Below are 21,014 nucleotides of genomic sequence, written 5' to 3'. Positions count from 1 at the left end.
GGGACATCCCCGACACCTTTATGGAAGGCGGCTACCGCACCAACATGCATTCTGATGGAAGAGGTCTTTAGACCTGAATCTGACAAATGCCAGAAATAGTCCAGAAACCTTGGTATTGGACAGGAAAAGGGATCAAGGGACTGCAAAGTGCACCATAATGTGTACCTTTTCCATTTATAGGAATAAGATTTTCTTGTGGAAGGCTTCCGTGAAGCAATCAGGACACGAGAAACCGAATCTGAAAGGTTAAGTGGTTGAAGGATTAACCTTTCAACATCCATGCCGTCAGAGACAAGGCCTGAAGATTGGGATGGCGTAGGCATCCATTGTTTTGAGTGATCAGATGCGGGTCCATTCCCAAGGGAATGTGCTTGCGGATGGAGAAATCCTGGAGTATGGGAAACCACACTTGGTGTGGCTAGTGAGGTGCTATCAGGATCATGGTTCCCTTGTCCTGACGTAGCTTCATGAGAGTCTTCGAGAGAAGAGGAAGTGGAGGGAATGCATAGAGCAGACCAGTTGCCCACGAGAGGGAGAATGCATCTCTGGGCTGAGAGCGCTCGCTCCGAATGAGGGAGCAGTAATTGTCCACTTTGTGGTTCTGAGGGGACGCAAAGAGGTCTGTCTGGGGGTATCCCCATTGTCAAAAGATTGAGGTCGCTACCAAGGGGTTGAGAGACCACTCGTGTTGCTGGAAGATGTGACTCAGTTTGTCTGCCAAGACATTGTCCACTCCCAGCAAGTAGGTGGCTCTGAGGTACATCAAGTGGGAGAGTGCTTCCGCCCAAATCTGCGCAGCTTCCTGACACAGAAGTAAGGAGCCTGTGCCTCCCTGCTTGTTGATGTACCACATGGCCACCTGGTTGTCCGTCTGAATCAGGATGACGTGATTTGATAGGCGTTCATGAAAAGCCCTGAGAGCATATCTCATTGCTCGAAGTTCTAGGAAGTTTATCTGATGTTTGGCTTCCTCTGGAGACCAAGATCTTTGTGTCTGTAGACTGTCCACGTGAGCTCCCCAGCCGAGGTTGGAGGCGTCGGTGGTGAGATTGAGTTAAGGATCTGGCAGTTGAAAAGGCAGTCCCTGGAGGAAATTGATCTGATCTTTCCACCAGGCGAGAGACAGACGGAAAGAGTTGGTGACGTGGACAATGGTCGACAGAGGCTGAACAGCTTGAATCCATTGTGACCTCAGAGTCCAATGCATGAGTTTCATGGCCAGGTGGGCCATTGGTGTAACATGGATGGAGGATGCCATGTGTCCCAGCAGGATGAGGAATTGGCGATCTGTTGCTGTATGTTGAGATTGCAACTGGTGAGCGAGGGCCACGAGTGTTAGCGCTCGTTGTCGAGGTAGAAAGGCTTTTGCCTGCAAAGTGTCCAAGTCTGCCCCAATGAATGACAAGTTTTGAGATGGGACTAAATAGGATTTTCCGTAATTGACGAGAAATCCTAAAGAAATTAGAGTGTGTAGGGTCAAATCGAGGGACGACCGAGTAGCTTGCTGGGTTGGTGCCCTGATTAACCAGTCGTCCAGATAGGGGTAGATGTGAACACCTTCTTTCCTGAGGAAAGCTGCGACAACTACGAGGCATTTGGTGAAGACTCGTGGTGCAGACGCTAGGCCGAATGGAAGCACTCAGTATTGATAGTGCTTGGGGCCTATTAAAAACATGAGGTACTTGCGATAAGCTGGAGTGATCACAATGTGTGTGTATGCGTCCTGGAGGTCCAGAGAGCAGAGCCAGTCTCCTCTTTGCAGAAGCGGTAGAAGCGAGCCCAAGGTTACCATCTTGAACTTTTCCCGCTGGAGGTACTTGTTGAGAGCACGTAGGTCCAGAATTGGACGAACTCCCCCGGATTTTTTGGGGATCAGAAAGTACCGGGATTAGAACCCTAGGCCTTGCTGAGAGAGTGGGACCGGTTCTATTGCTCTTAACTGGAGAAGGAGGGAAACCTCCTGCTCCAGAAGGACGGAGTGGTCGGATAGTCTCCACGCTTGCAGGGGTGGTGAGTCTGGTGGCAGAGCGAGAAAGTTTAGGTGGTAACCCTGAGCAATGATTGCTAGCACCCATTGGTTGGTTGTGATTGAGTGCCACATGTTGTGAAAGCGGCACAATCGACCTCCCACTGGTATGCTTGGCAGAGGAATCAGGCTGCTGCTCTCCAAGTGAAAGTCAAAAACCTGAAGCAGGCCCCGGCTGGGGAGCTGCTTGTGGCTTTTGCTTTCGGGCCTGGCGAGGCTGAGGCTTTTGATAAGGTCTCATAGTTTGGGACCTTGCAGGTGGAGGATAGGACTTCCTTGGACGGAAGAAAAACTTCTTAGAGTCCTTCCTGAAGGGCTGTCTTGTCAGAATGTATCGATGAGAGCTGTTTAAGGGTCTCATGATGGTCCTTTAATTCAGCCAACATCTGCTGGATCTGTTCACTGAACAGATTGTCTCCTACACATGGTAGGTCAGATAGCCTGTCTTGTACTTCTGGGCGAAGGTCAGAAGATTTGAGCCAGGCCCATCGTCTTGCCAAAATGGCAGCTGCAGACACTCTAGTAGAGGTGTCGAAGATATCATAAGCTGTCCTTATCTCATGCTTTCCTGCCTCACATCCTTTGTTTACAAGGGTTTGAAGCTGGTCTTGGAATTGGTCAGGCAGGGTTTCAGAGAAGTCCTGAATCTGTTTGAAGATGACCCTATTGTATTGGGTCATATACATCTGATAAGCAGCAATTCTGGAGATGAGCATGGCTCCTTGGAACACTCATCAACCAATATTGTCCAGGAACTTCTGTTCCTTAACAGGAGGAGTAGATGAGTGAGGTTTCATCCTTTTTGCTTTCTTTTGAGCCGATTCTACCACAACTGAGTGGTGGTCGAGCTGAGATTTTTGAAAGCCAGGGGCTGACTGCACTAAATAGGTAGTGTCAGCTTTCCTATGGACTGGAGCAATGGAGCCAGGGTACTCCCAGTTCTTTTTGAGGAGGTCCAGAAGAACTTGATGAATGGGAATAGAAGTGAACACCTTAGGGGCATCCAGGAACTGGAGCAACTCCATCATCTGGTGCCTATCATCCTGTGCCTTCTGAAGTTGAAAAGGGACCAACTCAGACATTTCCTTCACAAAATTAATGAAAGAAAGGTCCTCTGGAGGAGAACGCTTTCTACTTTCAGTAGGAGAAGGAGGTGAAGGTAAATCATCGGTGTCTGTGGAAGTATCATCGTCCCAGGTGTCATAAGGATCAGCAGACTGACCTGTAGGATGGGAAGGGGGTTGGATACCCGAAGGTCCTGGTTGAGGCTCCGAGAAAATCGGAGGAATCCCCCAGGGCCTCGGTGCCGGCATCGATGGTGCCGATGGACGTATCGGCACCAATGGATGAATCGGTGGCGAGGGATGAATCGGCATCGATGGCTGAGGCAGAACTCCCAATGGAGGAATGCAGAACGGTGTTTCTCCTCCCGATGAAGTTGTCAACGGGGCGGGCACCGGAGCCATCGGAGACCCAGGAACCACTAGTGGAAGGGCGGTCAGGAGCGCCTCCATCCGGAACAGCAGCGGTACCAACGCTGTTGCCACCGGCTCGGTGACCGGTTCCACAGTCGGTGCCGGAGGAACCTGGAGCCGTTGCATCGCCTTGACGATGGCCTCCTGAACCAGCCAGTCCAGTTCTTCTCGGAGACCTGGAGCAAGCAGCCCCGGCTCCGGAACAGAAGAGGGAGGCAGAGGCACAGTCAGAGGGACCACCTTTACAGGCGGAATCGCGACTCCCAAACCCTGATCGGGTGAGGGTGGCCTCGTTGACCCGGTCGCAGGAATGGTCGGTGCCTTTCCTGGACGGGGCTTCTTCGACGGTGGCTCGGACAGTGGCGAAGTTGATGATTTCGCTCCCTCAACGGTCCAAGTCTTACGATGTCGATGTTTTTCCCTGCGATCCCCTCGATCCTGATGGGGAGTAGCGGGCGTCGATGGCCATGAAGACGTCGATGGCGGACGGTCATCGGACGGTGGATGATGCTGGCACGATGTCGACGGTGCCGGTTCCGATGACGTCGATGTGATGGACGGCGTCGGGGTCTGAGCACAGAAGAGGAGTTCCATCTTCTCCATTCTGGCTTTGCGACCTTTTGGTGTCATGAGGGCACATTTGGTGCAAGTCAGGACATCATGCTCACGGCCTAAACACATTACACAGACTCCATGGAGGTCTGTTATAGACATCGTGCGAGTACAGTCCGGGCACCGACGGAACCCCGACGCCATGGCCATAGAAAAAAATCGAGCCGCGGTACGGTCGACGGCCAGTAGGCCGCGAGGGCCAAACTCGATGGTAATCGACGGCAGACGGTCAAAAAACTTACCGGCCTGAGAAAAGTTAGAGGAGGGACACCTGTGGGGCAATTTAACTTTAGAAAATTCCGTGAGGAAAATTCCTGTCAGGAATCTCTTCAGAGCTCCTAATCCGCGAGGCTACTGCTGCGCAGAAAAAGAAGACTGAAGGGGGACCCCTGCTGGCTGCAGGGTTGGTGCCATGCTGGGCATGCCCAGTAGGGGCCAGTCAAAGTTCTAGAAACTTTGACAAAAGTTTTCCGTGATTGGGCTCCATCCTGATGATGTCACCCATATGTGAGGACTACCATCCTGCTTGTCCTGTGAGAAACTATGTCACAGTATTTTGATGGCACCTGTTTAATTGTTAGAATTCTAGACACTATTTAAAACATATAGTTATGTGCCCTATTGTGAACCGTTGTGATGGCAACCGCTTAATGACGGTATAGAAAAGATTTTAAATAAATAAATAAATAAAAATATATGTGCATACTTTTATATTATGTCAGTACAAACTATGTGGATCTCTACATTAAAAAATGTGCATCTACAGAAACATGCAGATGTGCTTTCATGTGACATGGATTTTTATGCTGTGTGGCTCTCACTGAACAGTTGATAAAAATACGGGCGTAACTTTAGGCACACCTGCTCATGCAGGTGTGCAATATTATGCACATTATTGAAAATAATGTGCATAATAATGTGAAAATAATGTGCAATATTATGCACATTATTGAAAATATTATGTGCAATATTATGCACATTAGAAAGGATGCTAACATTACTATAGTTACAATAAATGAAATAGCATGGGTAACTGTGTATTTTCTATCCCATGTTCATAAAAAGCTGCTTCTTTAATCCAGGTCTAAAGAGAACTTCTCCCAGTCCCTCGACAACTGTCAGGAGCACTTGAGGGTTTATACAAACAAACTTTCATGTGCAACTGCTGACCTTTACTCCCTTGGCTTCCTCTACTTCCAAATCAACCTCTTACAGATTCCAAGTTCCTGCAGTCAGCGTGGCAGAATTCAGAGTCCCCCTCCAAAGTCAGCCTGCGCAATAACAGAGCCGGCACATGGGCGTCGGCGCATCGCGGTGATTGTACCTATGGCTCTGTGGTGCGAGGAGAGGCCTGCTAAGAAACTCAGGGCTCCTAACTGACCTCAGCAGCAAGAAGCACGGAGGTTGCCCCGCCAATAAGCAATCTAAGGCTGTCTGAAACAGCTTGAGCACCCGGGTGAAAAAAAGTTACATACAGCTGATAATTCAGATTATCAGCGTTTGAGAGGGAAGTGACAATAATAACAATCAAAATAACTGGACTATTGTATCTTCTTTCACTCACACAGCTCTTGCACTGGCACGGCTGGAATATCCTGGATTCCCTTTGTTAGAATCCCCTAATTCCAAGAACACTTCTTGTAAAAAGCATCTTTTCACTCCATCACATCTCTTGAACACAAGCTCGCTGCTAGAAGAAACATCCACCATAGTGCATAATCTTTGTTAATAAAGATTAAGTAATGCAAGCACTTTGCAACAAAGCTTGATTACCCCGAGGTGGCAGGCACTCAAGGGCTAAGTCATAGGATTGCATGCCCCTATCCCTTTGAGTCCCAGCTACTATTGAATAAATAAAAGTGCCTTTGCCTGCTAATACACCAGCCAGGGCTGGATAATTCTCTCTCTTATTTACGGACCCCTTAAATGAAAATAGCAAGGAAAATTCAATGTTTAAAAAACATAGAGCTGCACTCTACCCAGGGCCCAAATGAAGACACTATTTCTTCACAAGATAACATTTTGTCTAGGAAGACACTTTGGGGTAGATTTTCAAAGGGGTACGCGCGCACGATACGCGCGTACCCCCCGAAAACCTACCCCAAACCCCCCCCCCCTGCACGCGCCGAGCCTATTTTGTATAGGCTCGGCGGCGCGCGCAAGCCCCAGGACGCGCGTAAGTCCCGGGGCTTGCATGGAGGGGCGTGTCGGGGGGGGGGGCGTGCCGAGAGTGACGCGGCGTTTCGAGGGCGGGCCCGGGGGCGTGGTGCCGGCCCGGGGGCGTGGCCGAGGCCTCTGGACCAGCCCCCGGGTCGGGCGATGGCACGCCAGCAGCCTGCTGGCGCGCGCAGATTTACGCCTGCTTTCCGCAGGCGTAAATCTGCCAAGAAAGGTGTGTGTGGGGGGGGTTTTAGATAGGGCTGGGGGGTGGGTTAGGTAGGGGAAGGGAGGGAAAGGTGCGGGGGGAGTGGAAAAAAAGTTCCCTCCGAGGCCGCTCCCCTTGCGCGCGCCAACCCCGGATTTTATAAGATACGCGCGGCTACGAGTGTATCTTATAAAATCCAGCGTACTTTTGTTCGCGCCTGGTGCACGAACAAAAGTACGCGCGCGCGGAAATTTATAAAATCTACCCCTTTCTATTTAAAGAGCCAGTAAAAAAAAAAAAAATAGAGTAAAAAATCTTTGACCTCAATTTCAGCCACACTGTTGCAAAAAGTTTAGAAACACCCGAGGCAACCTGATAAAATGTACTATGGTAATAGTGGGTATGTAATAATATGTGAGGTTATGGTTTTACCTGACCCAGTAAATGTGTCAAGCGATCCATCTCCAGTTGTTGTTGTTGTTTCACTGCTGTTCATGGGCTCTGTTTTGACTGCAAGAAGAGACACTACATAGAAGAATAAGTAGACATGAGATTTTACGTCTAAAAATACAACGAAGACCTCATGCCAGTTTTACTGGTGATACTACAGCTTGAACATGCATGCAGTGGACAGGAGTAGACACTCAGGAAGGATAGCCCATGGTTATAGACCGGGAAACAAGCATGCATTTTATTGATTCTTTTTACAAAGTCACGTGATCACTCTCTGATTCTCTGCATCCCTGTCTCCCTTCTCCCACTCAACCCATGGTCAGCATGGGTGACTTAAGGCTGCGGCCAGTATGACAGACTGAACTGCACTTTTTCACTCTTTGGTTCTGCATTAGCCTTGATAGTCCTCTTACCTGGACTATCAAGGTTTTTTTCAGTTTTCCCTTTTTATTATAATAGAGATTTTGATATCAACTTTTCCTATCTATAAATAATTCAAAATAAATTCCGGATGAAGTCCATCTGAAAAGTGGACAACCATCGTTTAAAACCTACTGACTTTAACAGCATCCTTCACGGCAGTAGGTTTTTGTTCTCACTGAATAACATCTTCAAGATGTCGAAAATGTGAAATTATGTATATCTCTTTTACAATAGCCTTGTTTTTGACACAGGACCTCTAGCCTGTCTTGTTGTTTAAATGTTACTGGTGCAAGTTTGAAAAGCAATTCTGTCAGCCTAAATTTTTATGCACTACGACCTTTAATGAAACATATAGATAAGTATGTTGGAGCCTTTTACTATAAAGTAATTACTACAATTTCTAATGTAAACAAAATATCAAGCGACTAGCAAAAAATATTCCTCTTTGAAATATTCCTCCAGTGAAATGGTCTAACTGCCTCTCCTTGATCTAATATATCATAATTAGTGGCATATATATTGATTTGAAATTTTTATTGTATACAAAAACTTTATCTAACTCTTCAATACATTTTACAATATTTATTCTTCATTGGATACATCGAGTGAATATCAAATTTTCAAAAAACACAATCATTAAAAACTTCCATTCATACACACATCCATACAATTTAAGAAAATCTGACAATTTTGCACTCCCTTTTTTTATAACACCATTTCCCCACAAATTAATGCTTCTTTTTCCACTCCCTTTATACTCCCAACATGTTTCGCCACTCAATAGGCTTCTTCAGGGGAGCCTAATGTGAATCCTTGCTAATACCAATCTTCAACGATCTTCTCCAACAGTTCACCCATATGTATCTTCTCTATAAAAATAATATTCCAATAACGATTATTAATCATAATTGTACAACATTTATCAGAAGATTACTCCTTCAATCCAAAAAAATGCATCAAATATTCTATCAGCCCTGCTATACAAACCTCTCTCTTCAATTCCTCTTAATTCTTCCACTCCGAGGATAAGCAAAGGTTCTACACAATTTCACCTTTGTTTTCTAAAAAGCAATCACAAAAAAACATAGAAATGCCCCTACTTCTTCAGAATTCAATTCCACCCGTCCTCACAATAAACCTTAAAGGACTGAAAAAAAACTGAAAAAACCCTACTGCCAAAGTGCTGCACTCCCAGTCTTTCAACGGGTCCACACCACAATTTTACTTTCGTTTCTTACTCCCTTTCTAAAAAGACCACAAGCGACATTACAGCCAATTCTTAAAAGTTAATTTTAACTCCTATCCAAAAAGAACACCATTCAAGGAAAACTACCGACAAAAAGAGCACAAAGACACTCCCAACTTCTCAGCCTTCTTACATCCCATCTCATAGCTGTTTCTAAGAGGAAATATTGTTTAAAGGGCTCCCTATTGCATAAATCTGGCCACAGCCAATCAAAAAGCTACATTTTCTGAACATACTTACGTTCACTCAGCTGTTTCTAAAAGGAAGAGTCATTTAAAGGGCTCTTCTCTCAGCTGTTTCTCAAAAAACAAAGTTCTTTAAAAGGCTCTTCACTATGGGGTAGATTTTATAATTCTAAGCGCGCGCGAACAAAAAGTACGCTGGATTACGCGCGCCGGCGCGGCAGGCCCCGACACAGGCCGTTGTGTCGGGGCACTCGGCCACGCCCCGAAAACGCCCCCGAGCCAGAAACATGCTCCAGGACACACCCCGAAAACGACACGTCACTCTCGACATGCCCCCGACACGCCCCCTCAGGCAAGCCCCGGGACTTACGTGCGTCCCGGGGCTTGCGCGCGCCGCCGAGCCTATGCAAAATAGGCTTGGCACGCGCAGGGGGGTTTTAAAAGGGTTACGCGCGTACCTTATCCGCGTAACCCTTTTAAAATCCGGCCCTCTACCTTATAAATAAAGCTACAGCCCATCAAAAAGGCTACAATTCAGAGACAAGCTGCCCAATTCACCCGATCATTCAAACCCATAGGTATTAAAGTTTTTAAAGAAAAAAATCCATCTTTGTTCTGCCCTTAATAACATTTTGTTCACATCCCCACCCCTTCTACTTGTAATAGTTTGGAGTACAAAAAACATCAGATCCTCAGTCAAGTGTTCTTGCTCACGCCAATGGGCAACCAAAGGGGCTGTCTCAACATTATTTCAAATCCGGCTGCAATGTTCCATTATCCTGGTTTTCACCTTTCTGGTTATCTTTCCTACATAAAATAAACCACATGGACACTTTCTGGCATAAACCACGGATGCCGATTCACAGGTGGTCACTGATCTCTAAACAAATTTCCGTCCCGTAGCCTGACACACAAAATCCTTGATTGTCAAGGAAAACCTACATACCCCACATTTATTACATGGGCTATGACCACCAACAGCTTGATCCAAAGTATCACCCGACATCAAGCTTGGACCCGTTGAAAGATTGGGAGTGCAGCACTTTGGCAGTAGGTTTTTTTCAGTTTTGTTTTCAGTCCTTTAAAGTTTATTGTGAGGACGGGTGGAATTGAATTCTGAAGAAGTAGGGGCATTTCTATGTTTTTTTGTGATTGTTTTTTAGAAAACAAAGGTGAAATTGTGTAGAACCTTTGCTTATCCTCAGAGTGGAAGAATTAAGAGGAATTGAAGAGAGAGGTTTGTATAGCAGTACTGATAGAATATTTGATGCATTTTTTTGGATTGAAGGAGTAATCTTCTGATAAATGTTGTACAATTATGATTAATAATCGTTATTGGAATATTATTTTTATAGAGAGGATACATTTGGGTGAATTGTTGGAGAAGATCGTTGAAGATTGGTATTAGCAAGGATTCACATTAGGCTCCCCTGAAGAAGCCTATTGAGTGGCGAAACATGTTGGGAGTATAAAGGGAGTGTAAAAAGAAGCATAAATTTGTGGGGAAATGGTGTTATAAAAAAAGGGAGTGCAAAATTGTCAGATTTTTTAAAATTGTATGGATGTGTGTATGAATGGTAGTTTTTAATGGTTGTGTTTTTTGAAAATTTGATATTCACTCGATGTATCCGATGAAGAATAAATATTGTAAAATGTATTGAAGTGTTTAGATACAATTTTTGTATACAATAAACATTTCTAATCAATATATGTGTCACTAATTATGATATAATGTATGAAAATATGTGATATATTTTTATAATTGCCAATTTTTTGAATCTCCTTGATCTATGGCAAAATGTGGTTTAAAAAAAGCCAGCAATGGGGAGACATTGCTGACCAATAAATCAGGGAAGTTCAGCAGATGGATTTCCTCTGGTATTTTGATATGCATGAAGTAAGTTCAATTGTTTTATGGAAGCCACCATGTGTCAGTCCCAGGGCAGGTTTATAACTTCGGATAACCTGCAGCCTCCTGTGGGTTGCTGGGCTGTGCTCAATTGAACTCAAGTCAGCTGCTAGGACAACCCATGGCAGACCAATGGGACAACCGTAGACTGCCAGCTGTCTGCCTGGTATGAACATGAGTAATCAGTGGCACAGCACGCAGCAAGAGACTTTGTTCCCAGTCAACTTAATGGATAGTACTGTATATTCTCTATACTCTACACTGTTTGTTGCTTTTGCTATACCCATCTACATTCAGTTTCCTTTTGTTAACTGTAAAACCTGAAGACTCTCCCCTTAACTTATTGATAGCTGGAACAGACTGCGTGGTAATTGCTCACTATACTAGAATGAGCAGCGACATAGTACATTGTAACACAATCTATACCAGGAATGGCAAAACTCCAGTCCTCGAGGGCTGCAAACAGGCCAGGTTTTCAGGATATCCACAATGAATATGCATGAGAAAGATCTGCATGCACTGCCTCCATTGGATGCAAATCTTTCTCATGCGTGCTCATTGTGGATATCCTGAAAACCTGGCCTGTTTGCGGCACTCGAGGACTGGAGTTCGCCATCCCTGATCCACACCATGAAGTCATATGTAAGCATATGCAAAATAAAAATAAATTTTACCTAACGTATCACTGGCTGCTTGTACACAAAAAACACATCATTTATCATCTCTGGCCTTGAAGTATTTACGACCAATATTGAATACTGTGTATGAATCTCTCACACATATGTAATTAGGGACTCTGTATTTATTTTCTTTATCACCAGTATTTTCTTTCATAAAATTTCCTATTTCTTGCATGCATCAAAATACCTGGACTTTTTCTGTATTTACAATTTCTTATAATTCTCTGAAGGTTCAAAGCAGCTAGGAGCTTGAGCTAAATAACAGTGAACTTTTTCACATAAAATGCAAAGTGAATATCTGGACACCCAATACTACTCACGTTACAAAAGCATTATTGTGGTTTCTACCACAGAAAACAATAAACCTTGTACAGTCCTTTTAACTTTCTTTTCCAAATGAGCTTGAAATCAGTCTGAAACCATTCTAAAGCTTAAAACTGAACTAACTTTGGTTATCTTGGAATGACTGAAAACTGGTTTCAAATATGCTTATACATGTTTTTTATAGAAACTAAATTGTGAAAAAATGTTAACACCCCTTGCAGGCCTTAGGTTTGTTAAACTGCTAGGGCTATCTGGTAAAATCAGACAGACAGGGAAGAAACCGCAGAGGCCCAATCTTCTCCTAGATGTCTCCCATTCTGTGACTAAAAGAATGCAATTTTAGAAAATCAGGTCTCCCAAACAGCGCAGTTCGGGAATCAAAGGCATGGAACATGGAACCAGAACACTGCAGAGTCACAGTGGTCTTATTTGTCCTGAATAACACTGGATTCTTTGCAGGCTGAGATACCTTTTATTGGACCAACATGAGAATTATCCAAAGATGATGCTCATGAGCTTGCAAAACCATCCATTGACTTGTGAGATCATCCAAAGGAGAGTCTTATGTTACAAACTACAAACAGGACCAACACAGCCAATAATAACTGAACTGAAAGTTATGACAGTAAGGTATCATCTCCCTTGCCTGCTGAGGTTAACTGGATGAACAGGTTAGTCCAGCAAAAGCTGGACGGCATTAGTCACATCAATTAACTGAACGGCTGTTGCAGTGAATCCTTGTAATTATCACACTATGCCACACAGCAAGATCATTTTAATCAAAGGAATTACTATAGTGATATGACATGGCATCCTAATAATAACCATTCATACAGTGCCTCTCATCTAAGCAGGATCCTGATGCAATGTACTAATATTTCAGAAAAACGCCTGCAGTCATTTCGGTGGTACAAAGTCTAGAAGTACCTAGATTATAAGACGGCTGGCAAAAGAGGTACGGAAAAGGGAAAAAAATTCTGCAAGCGAATTAAAAACTAGGTGACGTCAAAAGCATAAGTAAGTTAAATCCAAACAACAGGAAGTAAAACATAGTTTTGACTGGCAAGATATAAAGTGAACAAAATATTAATTTGGGGCCCAATTTACCATGAGAATTAGAAAAACTTAATTTCAATGAAAACTACAATGAAATTCCATACAAAATAAGGCCCAAAGACCCTAAATATCTCAGTTAAATTCTATTTAGTCATTTTTTTTTGATTAGCCCTCATATCAAATCACATATATATTTTCAGCTTCATTATAATATGCCTGACTGTCATGATGCCTTTTTGGGTATAAGTTTCTCTCCTGACATCACTAACACTTGTAAATGGGAGGAAGAAATCATCCGAACACATTCCTCTTCTGGTGTCAGTTCAGACTAAGTATAAGAAACCCAAACCGCTTGCTCAAATGTCAGTTAACACACTATCCCATTTTATTAGGCTCAAAAACGTATACAAGATCAAGCTCCACATGAATCAATGCGGAAAAGGCAACATAAAAGAAAGAGAAATATTTCATTCCTGATGAAAAATTGAATTGAATTGAAGGAAATTAAATGGAAAGCTGTATAGCAGTGTGGTAGTTGGAGAAGTAGCAGCTTGGACATAGCCAGAGGAAAAATGAGGCAGGCTCTAGCTATTCCTTAGGTGCACTTTATTTTCAGTGAAAAAAAGTCAACTCAAAACAAACAACACAGCTCACCTTAGCTTTAGGTAAGACACAGTCCTTAGACATAACAGGTCTTACCATATTGTAGGTCTCTGCCTGCTCCCTGGGCCCTGCCAATTTAGGTTAGACTGAAGGGATCCTCCCTGGGCCCAGAATCCCTTGCGAGGCTGATCCTTAAGGAAGACCTGGCTAGATCTCTGTGGCCGGTCCCTTAAGGTAGTTTGAGGGAGTTTCCAATATACACCCTCACATACCCTCCCCCTCAGCTCAGCCTTGCTGGGATGAGTGTCTGCCCATACAAAGGACACATATCTTGACAGGAAATCCGCATTGGCATTCTCCCTTCTTGCCCTATGCTGCATCTTGTAGTTGAAGTGTTATAGGGCCAGGATCTAGGGGTGTGCATTCGTTTTGAACGCATATGTAAAAAGCAACTTATATTTTTAAAAGAGAAAAAAAATGTTTGAGGAGAAACGCATCGCGAGTTCCAATGTATTCAACATATTCAATCAACATATTTCTGTTGAATACGTTGAACCTAAATAAACACTTAAACCCCCCACCCTCCTGACCCCCCCAAGACTTACCAAAACTCCCTGGTGGTCCAGCGGGGAGTCAGGAAGCCATCCCTGCACTCCTTTGCGATTTCCTCATGGCGCCGATAGCCTGTGTCACAGGGGCTGCACGTGCCATTGGTCAGCCCCTGTCACATGGTCACCGGCGCCATCTTGTGCTCCTACCACGTGACAGGTAGGTCATGTGGCAGGAGGTCGCTCCGGGACCCTCGTTGGACCCAACCGGAACTTTTAGCCAGCTTGGGGGGGCCTCCTGACCCCCCCCAAGCTGGCCAAAAGTTCCGGTTGGGTCCAACGGGGGTCCGGGAGCGGAGGAGCACGTGACGCCGGAGTGGAGTGACGCCAGCGTCACGTGCTCCTCCGCTCCCGGACCCCCGTAGGACCCAACCGGAACTTTTGGCCAGCTTGGGGGGGGTCAGGAGGCCCCCTCATGCTGGCCAAAAGTTCCGGTTGGGTCCTACGGGGGTCCGGGAGCGGAGGAGCATGTGACGCCGGAGCGGAGAAGCACGTGACGCCGGAGCGGAGTGATGCCGGCGTCACGTGCTCCTCCGCGCCTCCGCTCCCGGACCCCCATTGGACCCAACCGGAACTTTTGGCCAGCTTGGGGGGTCAGGAGGCCCCCCCAAGCTGGCCAAAAGTTCCGGTTGGGTCCAGCGGGGGTCCCGGAGCGACCTCCTGCCACATGACCTACCTGTCACGTGGTAGGAGCACAAGATGGCGCCAGTGACCATGTGACAGAGGCTGACCAATGGCACGGGCAGCCCCTGTGACACAGGCTATTGGCGCCGTGAGGAAATCGCAAAGGAGTGCAGGGCTGGCTTCCTGACTCCCCGCTGGACCACCAGGGAGTTTTGGTAAGTCTTGGGGGGGGGATTAAGGAGGGTGGAGGGTTTAAATTTTTATTTAGGGAACCGGGACACTTATGGACAGATCCACAATGTATGGATTTCTCCATACTTCCATATTGAACGGAATCGATCCTCCACAACAACGTATCAACGATTCAACGTAAACTTTTTGTCTGCAAACCTCTACCAGGATCCATCTCCTTGCTCCTATTCATCCATAGGAGTGGTTGGTGGTTCATTATGAGTGTGAAGTGCCATCCCAGTAGGTAACAGTGCAAGGCTTCTAAAGTCCACTTGACTGCAAATGCCTCCTTCTCAACTATTGAGTAACACCTCTTGCGTGGTATCACCTTCCAGCTAATGTATACCACAGGCTGTTATAAGCTATCCTTCCCCTTGGACTAAGACAGCCCCCATGTCATCTTTGAGGCATTGGTCTGCACCATGAACGGTTTGGTGAAGTCCAAGCTTATCAGGACTGGTTCAGAGCACATTCCTCCCTCAAGGCTCTGAAGGCCTTCTTTGCTTCCTCTGACATTTGGACCTTCTCTGGTGCTTTCTTTACCAATAGCTTTGTGAGTGGCTCTGTCTTCTCTGAATAGTTGGGAATACACCATAAGGCCCAGAAAAGCTCTCACTTTCGCTTTTGTGTGTGGGATGGGCACCCGAGTGATCACCTTGATCTTCCTGGTCTGTGGATGGACCTTGCCCTTCCCCACAGTGTAGTCAAGATACTGGACCTTTTGCTCTCCCAGCAAGCACTTCTTAGGTTAGCTGTTAATTCTGCTTTCTTCAGACTGGTTAGCACAGCCTAAAGTTGGCTAAGATGTGTCTTCCAATCAGGGCTGTAGACCACAATGTCATCCAAGCAGGTGGCTACCCTTGATGTGGGCAGAACAGGTGGTCGACCAATCATGTTGCTGGGATACGATGAAGGCAAAATGGGAATACGGTGAACTGAAAAAGTCCACCAGGCATTGAGAACAGAGTCTTCTCTTTCGCCGATGGCATGAGAGTCACCTGCCAATACCCTTTAGTAAGAACGAGAGTAGAGATGAACTAGGCTATCCCAGATGCTCAATCAGTTCATCCACTCATAGCATCAGACAGAGAGTTTTGAGTACTCAACCTTTTTAAAGTTGATACAGAACTTTATGTGCCCATCTGGCTTTGGTACCAATGCTATGGGTGAGGACCAAATCAGTTAGACTCCTCTATTACTCTGAGCTAGAGCATCTCCTTTATTTTGGTCTTGATGATGTGGTGCCTGACCTTGGGAATCTTATAGGCTTGCTGCCGTACCACAACTCCAAGAGACGTTCTGATGTCATGTTGCATCAGCTGGGAAGGTTCAAGAAGATATCCTTGTTTTTCTCTACCAGCTGCTTTAAGTCAGCTGTCTATGTACTGGACAGCTATACTCTGAAAGGAACTTGGGTTCAGTCCACTTCAGGCCTGACCTCTGGACCAAACTCTCCTTCTTGTACCATGCCACACTCCTGTGCCACCCATTTCTTTAGGTTTAAGTCGTAGATTTGAGTTTTCTTTTGTTTATGTGACTGAGCTATTTTGTAATCCACATGCCCTGTTTTCTCCAAAACTTCATTGGGTCCTTGCCAATGGGTTAACAGCTTGCTTTCTGATGATGGAAAGAGGGCAAGGATGTGATTCCCCCCTGGCTAAAATACTCGTTGGACCGTGGGATGACTTTAAGCTTAAGCTTGAGAACTCTGAGCCTTTTCCAGACATAGACAGGCTGCTTCCCCAGCCTTTTTTAGGTGATCCTGCACTTGGAGGTCATAGTCAATGAGGTCCTGCCCAGGGTTTGCTCATGAGCTATGTCCATTTCCTCTCGGTCTCCTCCCATATAGCAACTCAAATAGGGAAAACCCCATCAAACTCTGTGGTACTTCGCATATTGCGAACAGCCATAGGATAGCAATATGTCCCAGTTCTTGCTGTCTTCATTCACAAATTTCCTCAACATTTGTTTGAGCATCTGATTGAAATGCTTGACTAAGCCATCGGTCTGTGGGAAATATATCGAGGTCCACAGAGTTTACCTTGAGCAAGGTTCAGAGTTGTTTCATGACTTTGGAAATGAAAGGGGTACCCTGATCTGATAGGATCTCCTTGGGCAGCCCAAGTAATGAAGAAACCTCCATTTGGACGGCTGCCACCATTGGAGTCTTCATGTTAAGCACTGCCTCCAGATGTGTTGTGGCAAAGTCCAGTATGATGAGAATGTACTTATTTCCTTGAGTTGATCTCTCTAGTTGCCCTAGAAGATACATGCCCACTCTTTCAAAAGAGGTCTCAATTATAGACATTGGTATGAGAGGTGCTGCCCATACTTTGGCAGGTTTTGTGATCTGGCAGGAAGGGCAGAATTTATGAAGGCCTGACCAATAGAACTGTACTAGTATCTTTTCCCAGGTCTTTTCCTCCCCTAGGTGAGCCCCTAAAAGGTGACTGTGTGCTAACTGCATGACCTGCTGATGAAAGGGTTTGGGAACTAGGGGCTGTTCTATCACTTCCCCTCCCACACTTCCCTTTGTGACTCTGTAAAGTAAATCCCCTTTCATCACAAAATAGGGAGGAACAGAGTCTTTAAGCTGTGCTCCAAGGACTATCTTTCCTTCCACCTATTGTTTATGCTCTTGGTCCCACTTAAAGATTTAATCCTCCCTCCGAACTCACCTAAAATTTCCTGGATCTTCCCATGGTTCCCAATCCAAGGTGGTCAGGTAAGACATTCTGGGTGGGTGGTGTTCTCCCTTTGACTCTGAATCCTCCTCCCCGCTGCCTTTAGATTAGCAGCATAGGTGTATCTGTCCTGTCAGAGTTGCCTCCGGGACATAGGAGAGTCTTTATGAAAAATATCCTTGTCATCCCATGGAAAGAGTTCTGGAAACTCCAATTCTTCCTGATTGTAGCTGGATGAGCCTGTTGTAAGCTAGTTCCAGAGACACTTGATCTTTGTCCAATGATCACGGGGTAGGGTAGCCAAGGGAGTACTCCCACCTCAACCATATCTTGGCCAGCTGGGGTCTTCAGTCATACCCGACTTGTTGGATATTGTCAATGGTCACCATGAATGCATGCCAGAGCCACTACCTTGTCATAGTCAATTTGGACTTGCTTCACCAAATCTCTCCGATCAAGCATTTTCATACTCCCAGAGCACTATGTTCCAACACAACACCATCTAGCTCAACCAAAATCATGAAAGTAGAAATACAGGGGGTCACACATTAATGTCCATTGGTTCCTCTCCCCTATATGGACAGTCTTGGGTAAAATGGTACCTTTCTCCACAGTTGAAACATGGTGGTCCAGCGAAGATTTTGCTTGAGGTGTAAAGTCCAGCCAGGTCTGCACTATTGATTGTCGGGCCTCTGGTTCTTAGAGCTCTGTTGACGTCTTCCTGAGTCGGGTGGCATCTCCAGGAACCTTGGAGCCTCCATTATGGTCTGGACCTGGTAATAGGCCTCAACCTCTTCTAGGGCCTTCTCCAGGGTAAAGTTCGAGTGTCGGCAGGCTTACTGTCTCATCAGCCATTCTAGGCTGACCTGGAATTGTTCCATTAAAACTGTTTTGGCTATCTCCACCCTCGTCTTCCCTTCTGGGCACAGCCATTTCCAACTGATGTGTTTTAGTCTGTGGAAAAGGATCCTAGAGTTTTCAACAGTCTGAAGAATTCTCCGCTGAAACCACTGTTGGTAAGCTTCCAGGGTGAGTCCCACTCACTTGAGAATGGCTGCCTTAACTTTCTGGTGGGTGGCCTTCCTTTCTGAGTTAGCTGTTTGGTAGGTATCTTGACTAGCCATGGTGAATAGATAGATTCCCCAGATAGGTAGCCCACCCATCCTCTGGCCAGCCTGTCAGTCATGCTGTGCAGTCAAAGTTTTTCAAAAACCCATCTGGTTCTTCTCCAGGGATCATCTTAAGGAGTGTGGGTGGAACTGAAGGTGGACTGGTCATGGCTGTTTGCCCAGCTTGGGCGATTTGCTTTAGCACTGTTTGCTGCTGCACCACCTGCTCTCACAATGCCTGCTGTTGATCAATTTGTGTTTTCAGGGTGTTTTGTAATTGTTGCTGCTCTGTAGCAAGGACATGGATCACTTGCTCCATCTCTTCCCTGCTTACAGAGCTGCCTGCAAGTTATGTATCTCTCCGGGGCTAGGAGTGCGGGGAAAACAAAAAAAACCTGCTGGCCGTTCCGGGCCTTAAGCACTAGTTGACCCCTGACTATATAGGTGGAGATAGCCTCCTTGGTCTGTTGTACAAAGCTGGAAGGCCCCAGTAAAAAGAAAAAAAAACTGTGCAAAGGTTTTTTATTTTCTTATTCTCTTGCTGAAAGCTGTGGACTCATCTATGTTTCCTGCTTAGGCAAGAAATCCCACTGCTACCACCATATGTGGTAACTCAAGTAGTAGCGGCTTGGACACAGCCAGAAGAAAAAGGAGGCAGACTCCGGCTGTTCCTTAGGTGCACTTTATTTACAGTGAAAAAAGGCAATTCAAACAAACAATGCAGCTTAGCTTAGCTTAGCTGAGGTAATAGTCCTGAAAAGTCAACTCAAAACAACGCGGCTCACCTTAGTTTCAGGTAATACACAGTCCTTAGAAATAACAGGTTTTAGCATATGGTAGGTCTCTGCCTGCTCCCTGGGGCCTGCCAATTTATGTTAGGCTGAAGGGATCCTCTCTGGGCCCAGAATCCCTTGTTGGGCTGATCCTTAAGGATCCTTAAGGAAAACCTGGCTAGATCTCTGTGGCTGGTCTTTTCAGGTAGTTTGAGGGAGTTTCCAGTATACTCCCTCACTAACAATTAAAAATGGTTCCCATGCAAGTGAAAAGAAAAGAAATATCTAAAACTATATCAAACCATTTTGCACACTTGTCTTGTCCTACTCTACTTACAAGCTCATGAACATGAATGAGGACAATGTCCATCACAAGCACACCTTTCAATAATTACAAAGCATCTTTCTCCACTAAATCCATCCTAGGGCTGCATACTGTCAGGCTTATGGCCAAGATGAAGATGGCCAGAGCCATTAGTACATTTGAAATGAAGAGCAAAAATAAGTGAGGATCTTCACGCAGTGAAGGTACAGGAATCCGAAGCACTAAACAAGGGCAACAAATTAGCAGAGGTGAGGTCAAGAAATTCATCCCAAGTGTGCCAAAGATCATTGACAAAATAGATGCAGTTTTATAAGAAAATGGAATGGGTGAGCAACTGACAGAAAACATGGAAAGAGCAAAACAGGAACTAAACAGAAGCTGGCCACCAGAGGATCCAAGAAGGAAGCAAGAACTGATTAAGAAGTGATACACTGCAGCTGATCCGCACTAGTTTTGCTTGTGAAAGAGATTACTGCAGGATGGATTCAATTCAGATTCAAGAGGAGCTACAGACAGGGTTGCCAGCTCACCCCAGGTTAACTGAAGAGGCTCAACCCAGTCCTGATTTTCCCAATTGCATGCATGAAGTTGTAGTTCTGATAATTTATGGGAAATCAATGAGATAATCAGAATTACATTTATGTAATGGAGCAAAAGTAGGACTAGATTAGCTTGTTTGAGTGATCTGGGTTGACTTGGCAACCCTTGCTAGAGAGCATAGTGTGTACTATTTGTGCTAGAAAGAAAGAAAGTTTAAGACCACACATGTATTAATAGATTTAAACAACACCAGACTGAACACCAGTAAAGGAAGGACAGATGGACCACACTCATGCACATGAACATCTAACTTCACTGAAGTGGAGATATCAGGCTGCATTGGTTTATAATGACAGCCCTCCTTTTCAATCAGTACAGCCTGCTGACCAATCAACTGCATGGGCTGGCAAGGCCATAATTATTGGTATAGATGTCATTACCCTTTTGGCTGGCATAGCTAATGACCTATAAGGAAACACTCATCACCGGGTGTTCTGAGTGCCTGGTTTCCTCCGTGCTGTGCCAAAAGCAGCATAAAATCTCACCCATTTCCTGCAGGTCGTCTATAATGGAGCAGTGCTGTGAACTGGAATGGGGTCCTGGCATCAATTCATGCCCATTTCCCATCCATTCACCCATCCCTCATTTTCATGTACACCTAATATTTCACATTATCGTAATAGTCTGTGGCTAGTAGTCTTTAAGAGTCCCGGTTTCTTGGGGCTCAACGCCATGAAGGTGGTGCTATAATTTTTCATTGCCT

At 45.4% G+C, this 21,014-nt stretch overlaps 1 protein-coding gene across 14 annotated transcripts in view; it reads right to left on the bottom strand.

The window, feature by feature from the left end:
• LOC115088383 (eyes absent homolog 4-like) overlaps positions 1 to 21,014 on the bottom strand; it is a 545,124-nt gene that overhangs the window by 181,886 nt on the left and 342,224 nt on the right. For 9 of the 14 annotated variants that reach the window (XM_029596587.1, XM_029596586.1, XM_029596590.1 and 6 more), the window contains one exon: positions 6,911 to 7,003. The exons of 4 other annotated variants lie outside the window; for them this stretch is intronic. In XM_029596587.1, coding sequence (XP_029452447.1) covers positions 6,911 to 7,003 — 93 coding nt within the window. The remainder of the gene's footprint in view (positions 1 to 6,910; positions 7,004 to 21,014) is intronic. One more of the 14 variants, XM_029596598.1, reaches the window with a different exon arrangement.

This window comes from Rhinatrema bivittatum, chromosome 3 (assembly GCF_901001135.1).
Source record: "Rhinatrema bivittatum chromosome 3, aRhiBiv1.1, whole genome shotgun sequence".
NCBI classification, from domain to species: Eukaryota; Metazoa; Chordata; class Amphibia; order Gymnophiona; family Rhinatrematidae; genus Rhinatrema; species Rhinatrema bivittatum.
The sequence above is the reverse complement of the archived record's forward strand: the minus strand, read 5'-3'. Positions and strand labels throughout refer to the sequence as shown.